The following is a 12,045-nucleotide window of genomic DNA, read 5'->3' as shown; positions in this document are numbered from 1 at the left end:
TTCGAACCGTCCGGGAGACTTCACGCATGCCGCTCAGCTGATGCTCCTCGAATATACGGTTCCTGACCTCTATATACCGTCGCATGCGCTCTTCATAGGGTAAGTATCTTAAATTATTTTTAGAATTATCCTTAACGTCTATCTTGTTATTTTTAGGGTCTCCTACTGCGCGGAATTCCTCGTTGGGCGAGCCCCTTCCACTCTGGGATCGCCCCGCCGTCCGTTTCCCATACAATTCGGGCACTTCGGAGCGACGGTGTCGGCCTTTCCGCAACGGAAACAGAAAACTTTTTTCAGCTCCTGCCCGCAGTCCCAAAAACCGTGGTCCATGACTCCACAATTCCAGCAGCCAGCCCGGAAAGGATTTCGAGGCCGCTCCCGGACTTCCTGCACTTGCAGTGGTTGCTCGTCTTCATCCTCCTCTGGCTCTGGAGCAAACGCCCCGCTGACTCGGTTCCGTTCCGATCCTTGGTAGCGCGTTGGTGGTGGGAATTGGGCCCGAGCTCTGCGTCCGAAGATACGCTCCACCTCGAGGCTCTCCTGCCGCAGTTCATCCACAGTGAGTAGCTCCATCGCATACATGAAGCGAGCGATCTCTTCTCTTAACCCCTTTTTCATCACCTTAACCAGGTGACGCTCCGGCATCCGCTTCCTCAGGCGAGAAGCAAGGGTTTGCATTGCATGCAGATAATCGTCTACGCTCTCCCCTGGTTGCTGCTCCCGCTGCAGTAGCTGATGCATCCGATGATGCTCCGTCTCATGGCTCTGGAACCAATCTAGCAGCGCTCGGCGTAGCTGCCCTACCTGTTAGCAGCGTGTGGAAATTTCTCATCACCTCGGCCCATGAGCAACGCGATTGCCTCTGGAGGTACTCCAAGCGAAACAGGAAGCCTTCGATGTGGTTCCGCTCGTCCTCACCGCCGAACGAAATGTTCCACCTATCCACCCTTGTGCCATGAGAACTGAATCCTGCATCCCAGTTTGCGTACGTCCGTTCGTCACGGAATCCGCCGGCGCGTCGGTCCTCTACACGCCAGTTTCGACCGACGCTGTCATCCCGACGTGTCTCCTCAACCTCGGTGGAACCGTCGGGGCTGAATGAGTAGATCTCGGCTGGATCTGGCGCCCTCCTGGGCGGCTTCGGCGGATCTCGTGGCGTAGGCCTCGTTGCATGACCGACGGACGTCTGTCCATGCCTGGGTACCGCTCCGCGGGCGTCGTGCACGGGCTCCCTCGCTCGTCCAAACGGAGGTGGTGGCTGCTGTGGGCGCTGTTGTTGTCCTGTTGCTGTCGACTGCTGCTGCTGACTCTCGATCCTTCCAGGTAAGTGCTGCTGCTTTGTGGCGGGTCTCAAAACTTCATTAATCAGCTTCATCATTTCCAGAAACCCGGCCCGCATCTCGTCCCGCAAGCTCTGGCTGATCCCCTCTTCTTGGGTCTTGCGATATGTTTCCGCCACCTGAGCCAGGGCGAGGTTCACCGCCGACTTGGCTGTGGAATCTACGGGCGGATCTTGAAAATGTACTGCCCGCTGAGCGGAATCCATTCCCATCAGATGGTCAGCTGTGGCCCCGATCGATTCGAAGTCTAGCAATTTAGTCCTTGCTTGCCCTTCCGGCTCCTCCAGCTGTTGGTCTTGTCGCCGAGAAGGGGGTGTCCTCGGCAACCCCATAGAGGCCCGCGGCGGCGCGTGACCGACAGCACCATCCCCATCTGTGGACCACAACTCCTCTTCCCGGGCTGAAGGACCCTTCGACCTGAGCTGGTAATTATTTCCCCTGTCCCTGTCCATAATCCAATTCTTTAATTCCTAACCGCTACCGACTTTATTCACAAAATAAATAAATATGTAAACATAAATAAACTAACATAAATAAATGCACATGCAACAAATATGTAATTAAATAACGCAATAAATAAATAAATCAATAAATAAATAAATAAATGGAGAAATAAATATTCGAATAAATAGATAATGAAATCTTCTTCTACCTGCGTACTCAACCAAAAAATTCACGAACTTTTCTTTTCCTTTCTAAATTCAGGGGAGATGGAGCCGATCAACCGTCGGTGGCTCCGTGCCAGATTCCCGCGTCATCAATTCGTCCCAGTAGTTTCGACTCCGGCCGCTCGTCAACTGGGCTAACTTTCAGCGGTGCTGAAAGTCGCCAGTTAAGGACATCGGCTTTCAGCAGTATCCCGTAGGATTTTCCTTGATGCCTGGGACTTCAAGGCTCAGACTGCGGTGGTCGCGCAGCGCGCAGTGAGACCTGCGGGTTGCGACTTCACCAACAGACTGATCCCAGGAAGCCTCATCCACCAGGAAAACCCAAGGATCTGCACAACATTTACTCTAACCAAAACATTTACATTGAAAACAACCAAACTTTACGTTAATATAAATAAACACTTGTTTCCCTATCTACTATATATCACAGTTTATATCACAGTGGTTCTTGACTCGTGCTTTATGCACAGTCTGTGGCTAAGGGATGCGAATCCGTCGTTCCCACGCCCGGATGCCACCACCCTGCCACCGCAGCACCCTCTGTGAACTGTGGCCGGGAGCAATTGTCCATCTTTTTGCGGACGAAGCCTCCCGTCCTGACTGGGAAACTAATTAAAAATAAAAACGAATGTCCTACGCCTTGGTCACCAGTCCCCGGTCCTCGGTGCAGTTGCAGACCGTAACATAGACCTCGCAAGCCACCGATTGCGAGGGCTGGATGACCTAGGACGTGGCCTTTCGAGACGTCGTCATCCCGCTATTCTTTTATTTTTTTAGATTTGGGCGCCATATTGTAACGGATCTGCCTTTCTTTGGGCAACGCCGGGCTAGCTCAGGGTGCCCAGGGCTGGGTCCGACCCAATGCCCGCAGTCCGCACAATTAGAATATACCGAATTATTCGGACGTCTCAGACTAAACTACAAGTGTAATCACTAACAATACAAAAAGGTAAACAAACACGACAATTAAGCTGCTAGGTTGAATTTGTGGCTTGGCTGGCTCCGCCACGACGCGCCCACCCATCCAGTGATGCCTCCTCCACCTTTCGGGGCATCACCCATCACCATCACCATCATCACTAACAATAACACTAATGTCTTACACCTAACAACTTAAATTTATTTATTTTCTTCTTTTATATCTCCCAGCTCGCCCTGGTTTGGCGCCGGGTGGTAAGGGCTGCCCGCAGGTCGGCGGCAGCTGCCTGGGCAGAAATTGATGCGCAATTCGCCCTTTGTATCGTCCCATGCGGAACGGACTTACCAGATCTGGAGTCTTCTTTGGACTGCGGCGGCGGTAAAGGCTCCGAAGTGGGCTCCGGCCGGCGGATTTGGCTGCGCCTCTGCGGCTCTGGGAAAACGCTCAGGAAACGGCACTGGGAAAATGGCTCAAGAAACGGCACTGGGAAAACGATCGGTCACGTCTCCACTTCTTTCCGGGATCACGTTTTTTTTCCTTTCCGAAGTTAACCGCACCACGCACCACGTTATCCATCCAGTTTTTTTCTCCTCGTTTTTTCTGCTCCCACCTCCCTTTATAGCCCGGTTCCTTTTCCTCTGTTCCGGACTCCAGCCGTTACTTTATCATCGCCGTTGCTGAGAGAAATGGCAAGAACCCTTTAGGCACTTTGAACTTCCCGGTTCGCTCATTTTTCCTCGCCCCCTCCTGGTCCTACCAATCCCACCTATCCCTATCGATATATCGATAGTCCTTCAGCCCTTCAGTTCCCACCCGAAATGCAACACCACCCAAGGATATGGGGAGCTGCTGCCGGCTTCCAGCGGCTCGACAGGATCATTGGGAGCATTTGGATCTGTATCTCCAGCGCAGTTCCGTACGGTGCCCAACGCGGGACCCACGTCTTACGGGAAGTACCCTTTCTCCAGTGTCTGGTCCATGTATACTTTGTGATCTCTCTTCCAGGTCACACGCGGATATCTTTGGCGTGGTATACACCCAAACTCCGGCCCTGCATGTCCTCGAGCTCGTAAGCGTTGCTGCCTATCGTCCTCACCACCCTGGCCTTGAGGAACTTCCTGGCAAACTTGGCGTTAAATTGCCTTCCGAAGTCGCTGAGAACGAAATTCCGGCGATACACCTCCTGGCCTGGCTTTGCGGCGAACTCTCTGGCCCTCTGGTTATAGCGTCGGCGACAGCGGTCGTACGAGGCCTCCAGACACTTGCGCACTTTCTCTTGCACGACTCGGAGCTTGTCAGCCGTTGGCATACCGGCCATCTCATGGCCGCACAGAGACTGCAGCTTCCTGGCCAACCGGTAGCTGGATCCATGCAGGAACATGTGGTGTCCGAACAGCGTGAAAAACGGTGCTTCGCCCGTAGCCGAGTGAGCTGCGTTCCGGAGGGCCACTTCGATCTCGGGAAGGTAGGCATCCCATTCCCTATGATCGTTCTCCAGGAACCCTCGGATAGCCGCCAGAACGCTCCGATTCACCCGTTCCGCTGCGTTGCTCTGTGGAGAGTATATCGGAGTTTTCAAGTGCCGAATCCCAAAACTCTCTATGGCCTCTTCGAAAACCTTCGACACAAACTGTCGTCCATTATCCGAATGCACGATCTCTGGGACACCCCGAACTTGTAGAAGACCTCATTTATGAGGAAATCCACAACATTTGAGGCAGTCGCTTCCTTCATGGCCTTCAGAAACGTATATTTTGAAAAGTGGTCCACCACAATGAAGATCCAGGCATGCCCTTTCTTCGACCTCGGATACTTGCCAAGGAAGTCGATGTACAGGTTCTGTAATGGCCGCTCCGTCTGTACTCGCTCACCGATTCCGACCATCATACGGTGATTCGGCGCCTTCGACTCCTTGCAGACCTGGCATCTTCGAACAAATTCCCGAACCTGCAGCACCATCCCGGGCCAGTAGAACTGCCTCCGAAGGATCTCCAGTGTCTTCCCCATTCCGCCGTGAGCTGCCTTTGGGTCCGTATGGGCTCGCTCTACCAGGCTGTGGGTCAGACTCGGCGGTATCCAGAGCTTCCACGCTGATCCGTCCACCTCGTCGTCCAAAGTTGCCGGGGAGGTTCGCTTGAAGATGAGCCCGTCCTCGATCCTAAGATCCGGTAAGTAATCCTTGTTGCCCATGATCTCTTTGACTAACTCCTGGTACTCCTTTCCAGCAAATTCGGTGGTCTCAAAACCCAGCAACTCTGTCAGGTCCACAGAGATCTCCTCCACGCATCGCGAAAGCGTGTCTGCCACCACGTTCTCGCTGCCTTTCCGGTGTTCGATGGTAAAATTGAATCCCTGGAGCTGCAGAGACCACCTGGCCAGGCGTCCCGACAGATCTTTCATGGACATCAACCACTTCAAGCTGGCGTGATCCGTGATGCACGTAAACGACATGCCTTCCACGTATGGTCGGAACTTCCGGAACGCTTGAAATCGGCGTGCACCAGTACAGGTGCTGTGGTTAGCGCCATCTTCAAGGCTTCAACCGCCAGCTGCGCTTCCGGACTCAAGGAAAACTTGTTCCCAGTTTTCTTGAGGGATTCGCTCAACGGCGCTGCTAGCGTTGCGAAGTTTCGAACGAATCTCCGATACCAGCCTGCTGTTCCCAGAAACGCGCGCACCTCCTTCATCGACCTCGGCTCCGGCATCCTCCTGATTGCCGCCACCCTACCGGGATCCGTGCTCAGACGACCTCCACCCACGACGAAACCCAAGTAAGTCAAAGACTTGAAGCAGAATTTAGATTTGTTCATGCCGATAGTTAATCCTGCTTCTCTTAGGCATTCGGCGACCCGTCGTAGGTATCGGAAGTGCGTCTCGATGTCCGGGGCCAAAATGAGAAGATCGTCCAAGTATACAAAAACGTTGGATCGGATCTCGGCTGGGATTACTTGATCCATGAGTCTCACCAGCCTCTGTGCCGCATTACAGAGCCCGAAAGGCATCACCCTGAATTGGTAAAGGGGCCAACCAGGAAATGTGAACGCCGTCAACTCCTTGCTCTTCTCGTCCACTTCGATCTGCCAGAACGCAAATTTCAAATCCACGCTGGAGATGAAATGCGTTTGATCGATTCTGGACAGGATTCCATCGATACTGGGCAAGGGGTAAGCGTCCTTGAAGGTCACGTCATTTAGTTTCCTGGCGTCTAAACAGAATCTATCCTTTCCAGGCTTCGACACCACCGTCGTCCGGTTGCTCCAAGGGCTCTTGCTTTCCTCGATGACTCCCAGGGCTAGCATCTTGTCGACTTCGTCCTCGACCACCTTTTGCTTCGCTGGCGACATTGGGTAGGGACGGTCCTTGAAAATTTTGGCGCCTTCCACCAGCTCTATGGAGTGTTTCTCCAGGCCAGTCGTTCCCAAACCATCCTTCTCGAAGGTGAGGAACCTCTGCTTGATTGCCTCTAGCTCTCGGTTCTCGGCCTCAGATAATGTCCAGGATTCGGGGTCTGTCTTTTCCTCGTCGTCATCTTCCTGGTCGGCGTAGTGCTCCATCTCCCTGGCGTGAACTTCTTCGGCTTTCTTCACCCCTTGAACCGGGATATCTCCAATTACGGTCGGAGCCAGTTCAACCGCCCGCCAAAAGTCGACGCCGAGGTATGTCGTTTGTTCCAGATAAGGGCACAGATAGAAATGAATGTTTTCTACCCTTCCCTCATACTCCACAGGTACCTTTATCCGGCCGATGATCGATCGATCCTCTCCAGCGGCAGTTCGCACCACCGAGAAGTACCTCTGCACCGGCACACCCATCGCGTCCACCAGTTCCCTGCAGCCTTTTCCGAGCAGACTGACGCTCGCTCCGGTGTCCAACAACCCAGTCAGCTGCTGGCCTGAAATCTTTACTCGGGCGAACGGTCTGGGATCCTGGGTGCCGCCCCGCTTGACGGCCGCGACGACTTCTCGGCGCTTCCGCTGGCGTTTCCGGAACCGATCTCGTGCCTTTCGAACCGTCCGGGAGACTTCACGCATGCCGCTCAGCTGATGCTCCTCGAATATACGGTTCCTGACCTCTATATACCGTCGCATGCGCTCTTCATAGGGTAAGTATCTTAAATTATTTTTAGAATTATCCTTAACGTCTATCTTGTTATTTTTAGGGTCTCCTACTGCGCGGAATTCCTCGTTGGGCGAGCCCCTTCCACTCTGGGATCGCCCCGCCGTCCGTTTCCCATACAATTCGGGCACTTCGGAGCGACGGTGTCGGCCTTTCCGCAACGGAAACAGAAAACTTCTTTCAGCTCCTGCCCGCAGTCCCAAAAACCGTGGTCCATGACTCCACAATTCCAGCAGCCAGCCCGGAAAGGATTTCGAGGCCGCTCCCGGACTTCCTGCACTTGCAGTGGTTGCTCGTCTTCATCCTCCTCTGGCTCTGGAGCAAACGCCCCGCTGACTCGGTTCCGTTCCGATCCTTGGTAGCGCGTTGGTGGTGGGAATTGGGCCCGAGCTCTGCGTCCGAAGGTACGCTCCACCTCGAGGCTCTCCTGCCGCAGTTCATCCACAGTGAGTAGCTCCATCGCATACATGAAGCGAGCGATCTCTTCTCTTAACCCCTTTTTCATCACCTTAACCAGGTGACGCTCCGGCATCCGCTTCCTCAGGCGAGAAGCAAGGGTTTGCATTGCATGCAGATAATCGTCTACGCTCTCCCCTGGTTGCTGCTCCCGCTGCAGTAGCTGATGCATCCGATGATGCTCCGTCTCATGGCTCTGGAACCAATCTAGCAGCGCTCGGCGTAGCTGCCCTACCTGTTAGCAGCGTGTGGAAATTTCTCATCACCTCGGCCCATGAGCAACGCGATTGCCTCTGGAGGTACTCCAAGCGAAACAGGAAGCCTTCGATGTGGTTCCGCTCGTCCTCACCGCCGAACGAAATGTTCCACCTATCCACCCTTGTGCCATGAGAACTGAATCCTGCATCCCAGTTTGCGTACGTCCGTTCGTCACGGAATCCGCCGGCGCGTCGGTCCTCTACACGCCAGTTTCGACCGACGCTGTCATCCCGACGTGTCTCCTCAACCTCGGTGAAACCGTCGGGGCTGAATGAGTAGATCTCGGCTGGATCTGGCGCCCTCCTGGGCGGCTTCGGCGGATCTCGTGGCGTAGGCCTCGTTGCATGACCGACGGACGTCTGTCCATGCCTGGGTACCGCTCCGCGGGCGTCGTGCACGGGCTCCCTCGCTCGTCCAAACGGAGGTGGTGGCTGCTGTGGGCGCTGTTGTTGTCCTGTTGCTGTCGACTGCTGCTGCTGACTCTCGATCCTTCCAGGTAAGTGCTGCTGCTTTGTGGCGGGTCTCAAAACTTCATTAATCAGCTTCATCATTTCCAGAAACCCGGCCCGCATCTCGTCCCGCAAGCTCTGGCTGATCCCCTCTTCTTGGGTCTTGCGATATGTTTCCGCCACCTGAGCCAGGGCGAGGTTCACCGCCGACTTGGCTGTGGAATCTACGGGCGGATCTTGAAAATGTACTGCCCGCTGAGCGGAATCCATTCCCATCAGATGGTCAGCTGTGGCCCCGATCGATTCGAAGTCTAGCAATTTAGTCCTTGCTTGCCCTTCCGGCTCCTCCAGCTGTTGGTCTTGTCGCCGAGAAGGGGGTGTCCTCGGCAACCCCATAGAGGCCCGCGGCGGCGCGTGACCGACAGCACCCTCCCCATCTGTGGACCACAACTCCTCTTCCCGGGCTGAAGGACCCTTCGACCTGAGCTGGTAATTATTTCCCCTGTCCCTGTCCATAATCCAATTCTTTAATTCCTAACCGCTACCGACTTTATTCACAAAATAAATAAATATGTAAACATAAATAAACTAACATAAATAAATGCACATGCAACAAATATGTAATTAAATAACGCAATAAATAAATAAATCAATAAATAAATAAATAAATAAATAAATGGAGAAATAAATATTCGAATAAATAGATAATGAAATCTTCTTCTACCTGCGTACTCAACCAAAAAATTCACTAACTTTTCTTTTCCTTTCTAAATTCAGGGGAGATGGAGCCGATCAACCGTCGGTGGCTCCGTGCCAGATTCCCGCGTCATCAATTCGTCCCAGTAGTTTCGACTCCGGCCGCTCGTCAACTGGGCTAACTTTCAGCGGTGCTGAAAGTCGCCAGTTAAGGACATCGGCTTTCAGCAGTATCCCGTAGGATTTTCCTTGATGCCTGGGACTTCAAGGATCAGACTGCGGTGGTCGCGCAGCGCGCAGTGAGACCTGCGGGTCGCGACTTCACCAACAGACTGATCCCAGGAAGCCTCATCCACCAGGAAAACCCAAGGATCTGCACAACATTTACTCTAACCAAAACATTTACATTGAAAACAACCAAACTTTACGTTAATATAAATAAACACTTGTTTCCCTATCTACTATATATCACAGTTTATATCACAGTGGTTCTTGACTCGTGCTTTATGCACAGTCTGTGGCTAAGGGATGCGAATCCGTCGTTCCCACGCCCGGATGCCACCACCCTGCCACCGCAGCACCCTCTGTGAACTGTGGCCGGGAGCAATTGTCCATCTTTTTGCGGACGAAGCCTCCCGTCCTGACTGGGAAACTAATTAAAAATAAAAACGAATGTCCTACGCCTTGGTCACCAGTCCCCGGTCCTCGGTGCAGTTGCAGACCGTAACATAGACCTCGCAAGCCACCGATTGCGAGGGCTGGATGACCTAGGACGTGGCCTTTCGAGACGTCGTCATCCCGCTATTCTTTTATTTTTTTAGATTTGGGCGCCATATTGTAACGGAACTGCCTTTCTTTGGGCAACGCCGGGCTAGCTCAGGGTGCCCAGGGCTGGGTCCGACCCAATGCCCGCAGTCCGCACAATTAGAATATACCGAATTATTCGGACGTCTCAGACTAAACTACAAGTGTAATCACTAACAATACAAAAAGGTAAACAAACACGACAATTAAGCTGCTAGGTTGAATTTGTGGCTTGGCTGGCTCCGCCACGACGCGCCCACCCATCCAGTGATGCCTCCTCCACCTTTCGGGGCATCACCCATCACCATCACCATCATCACTAACAATAACACTAATGTCTTACACCTAACAACTTAAATTTATTTATTTTCTTCTTTTATATCTCCCAGCTCGCCCTGGTTTGGCGCCGGGTGGTAAGGGCTGCCCGCAGGTCGGCGGCAGCTGCCTGGGCAGAAATTGATGCGCAATTCGCCCTTTGTATCGTCCCATGCGGAACGGACTTACCAGATCTGGAGTCTTCTTTGGACTGCGGCGGCGGTAAAGGCTCCGAAGTGGGCTCCGGCCGGCGGACTTGGCTGCGCCGGTCACTCTGGCCGGTGGTTGTTGGATGCGGGAGGGGCGGCGACGGCTCCGAAGCTGGCTCCGGCCGGCGGACTTGGCTTGCGGCGGCGGCGACGGTTGTTGGTTGCGTGGGCCGTCGGACTTGGCTTGCGGCGGCGGCGACGCGGTGCCCAGCAGCTCGGGCGACGGCTCAGGGAAAAACTGCTCTGACGCTTGCGTGGGCCGGCGGACTTGGCTTGCGGCGGCGACGACGCGGTGCCCAGCAGCTCGGGCGACGGCTCTGGAAAAACGCTCAGGAAACGGCACTGGGAAAACGGCTCAAGAAACGGCACTGGGAAAACGGCTCAAGAAACGGCACTGGGAAAACGATCGGTCACGTCTCCACTTTTTTCCGGGATCACGTTTTTTTTCCTTTCCGAAGTTAACCGCACCACGCACCACGTTATCCATCCAGTTTTTTTCTCCTCGTTTTTTCTGCTCCCACCTCCCTTTATAGCCCGGTTCCTTTTCCTCTGTTCCGCACTCCAGCCGTTACTTTATCATCGCCGTTGCTGAGAGAAAGGGCACTTTGAACTTCCCGGTTCGCTCATTTTTCCTCGCCCCCTCCTGGTCCTACCAATCCCACCTATCCCTATCGAAATATCGATAGTCCTTCAGCCCGTTCCCACCCGAAATGCAACAAAATGAATGTACATACTTATAATGTTTGTTTAATTTTAATTAAGTTAAATACATATGTAAACATGATGTGAAATGTAAAAACCCCGTTTATTCGACTCTTTCATTTTTGAGCCCCGTTAAACAGAAATCTCGATAAATCGAATTCCCGTCCAATTCGTATAAAAAAGTTATACACTCACCATTTCGAATTATCGGAACTCGACTGTAGCTGCTATAGAAATGATCGGAAATTTACCTGAAAACCAATTTTAAAAAGTTCAGATTTACACCCATTTTATGAAAATCGGGAGACTATATGATAAGCTGCAATAGGAACGTTCAAGAAATTAATAAGAAGAAGGAAGCTAACTTCGGCACGCCGAAGTTTATATATACATATACCCTTACAGATACATAGAACTGTGATGACTAGGAATTCATACAATATAAAATATATATATTAATATTAAAAAACAATGAAGTAATACCTGCTTTCATTTCACCTATGGCACCATGGCACCTATGTGATTTAATCATCCGATTTTCATAAAATTTGACGCAAAATTTTAAATTGTAATATAAAATGGCTATGTATCAAATTTGATGAAAATCTATTGAAAACTAAAAATGTTATTCTTTTTAATTGAATTAATTTCTCGATCGTTCCTATGGGAGCTATATGATATAGTCGTCCAATTTTCATAAAATTTTACACAAAATTGTAGAATAATATAAATGGCTATATCTTAAATTTGATTAAATTCTGCTGAAAACTAAAAATGTTATCGCCACCGCGATTGTCAGTCTTCCGACAACAGACACCGCCATTCTCAATCCTCTCAAATTTCTCGATCGTTCCTATGGGAGCTATATGATATATTAGTCCGATTTTCATTTATATCTCAAATTTGATCAAATTCTGTTAAAAACTAAAATGTTATAATTTTTCTTGTAAACATTTTCCGATCATTCCTATGGCAGCTATATGATATTGTCGCTCGATCCGGCCCGTTCAGACATATATTCGAGTAAGAGTATATAGAAAACTATCAACAAAGTTTCATTCAGATAGCTTCAAAACTGAGAGACTAGTTTGCGTAAGTTGTCGGAGGTGCCTC

At 51.7% G+C, this 12,045-nt stretch overlaps 2 protein-coding genes across 24 annotated transcripts in view; one reads left to right on the top strand and one right to left on the bottom strand.

Annotated features, from left to right (window-relative positions):
- The window catches only part of sxc (O-linked N-acetylglucosamine (GlcNAc) transferase sxc), a 251,110-nt gene that overhangs the window by 164,803 nt on the left and 74,262 nt on the right, over positions 1–12,045 (bottom strand). The window lies entirely within an intron of this gene.
- Positions 6,418–7,120, top strand: LOC147643038 (uncharacterized). Its single transcript, XM_086837122.1, has 2 exons — positions 6,418–6,583; positions 6,655–7,120. Exons 1-2 carry the CDS (start codon positions 6,418–6,420, stop codon positions 6,969–6,971), a joined length of 483 nt encoding a protein of 160 aa, XP_086693248.1. The 3' UTR covers positions 6,972–7,120.

The sequence above is a fragment of the Drosophila serrata genome, unplaced genomic scaffold, assembly GCF_035046125.1.
Source record: "Drosophila serrata isolate PLE 108 unplaced genomic scaffold, ASM3504612v1 contig_296, whole genome shotgun sequence".
NCBI lineage: Eukaryota > Metazoa > Arthropoda > Insecta > Diptera > Drosophilidae > Drosophila > Drosophila serrata.
Note: the sequence above shows the minus strand (reverse complement) of the source record. Positions and strands in the feature narration are given on the sequence as shown.

Coding starts and splice junctions, on each gene's coding strand:
- LOC147643038 (XM_086837122.1), top strand. CDS start 6,418: ATGTCCAGGATTCGGGGTCTGTCTTTTCCTCGTCGTCATCTTCCTGGT. Junction 6,584..6,654: donor CGCCAAAAGTCGACGCCGAG/GTATGTCGTTTG, acceptor CATACTCCACAG/GTACCTTTATCCGGCCGATG.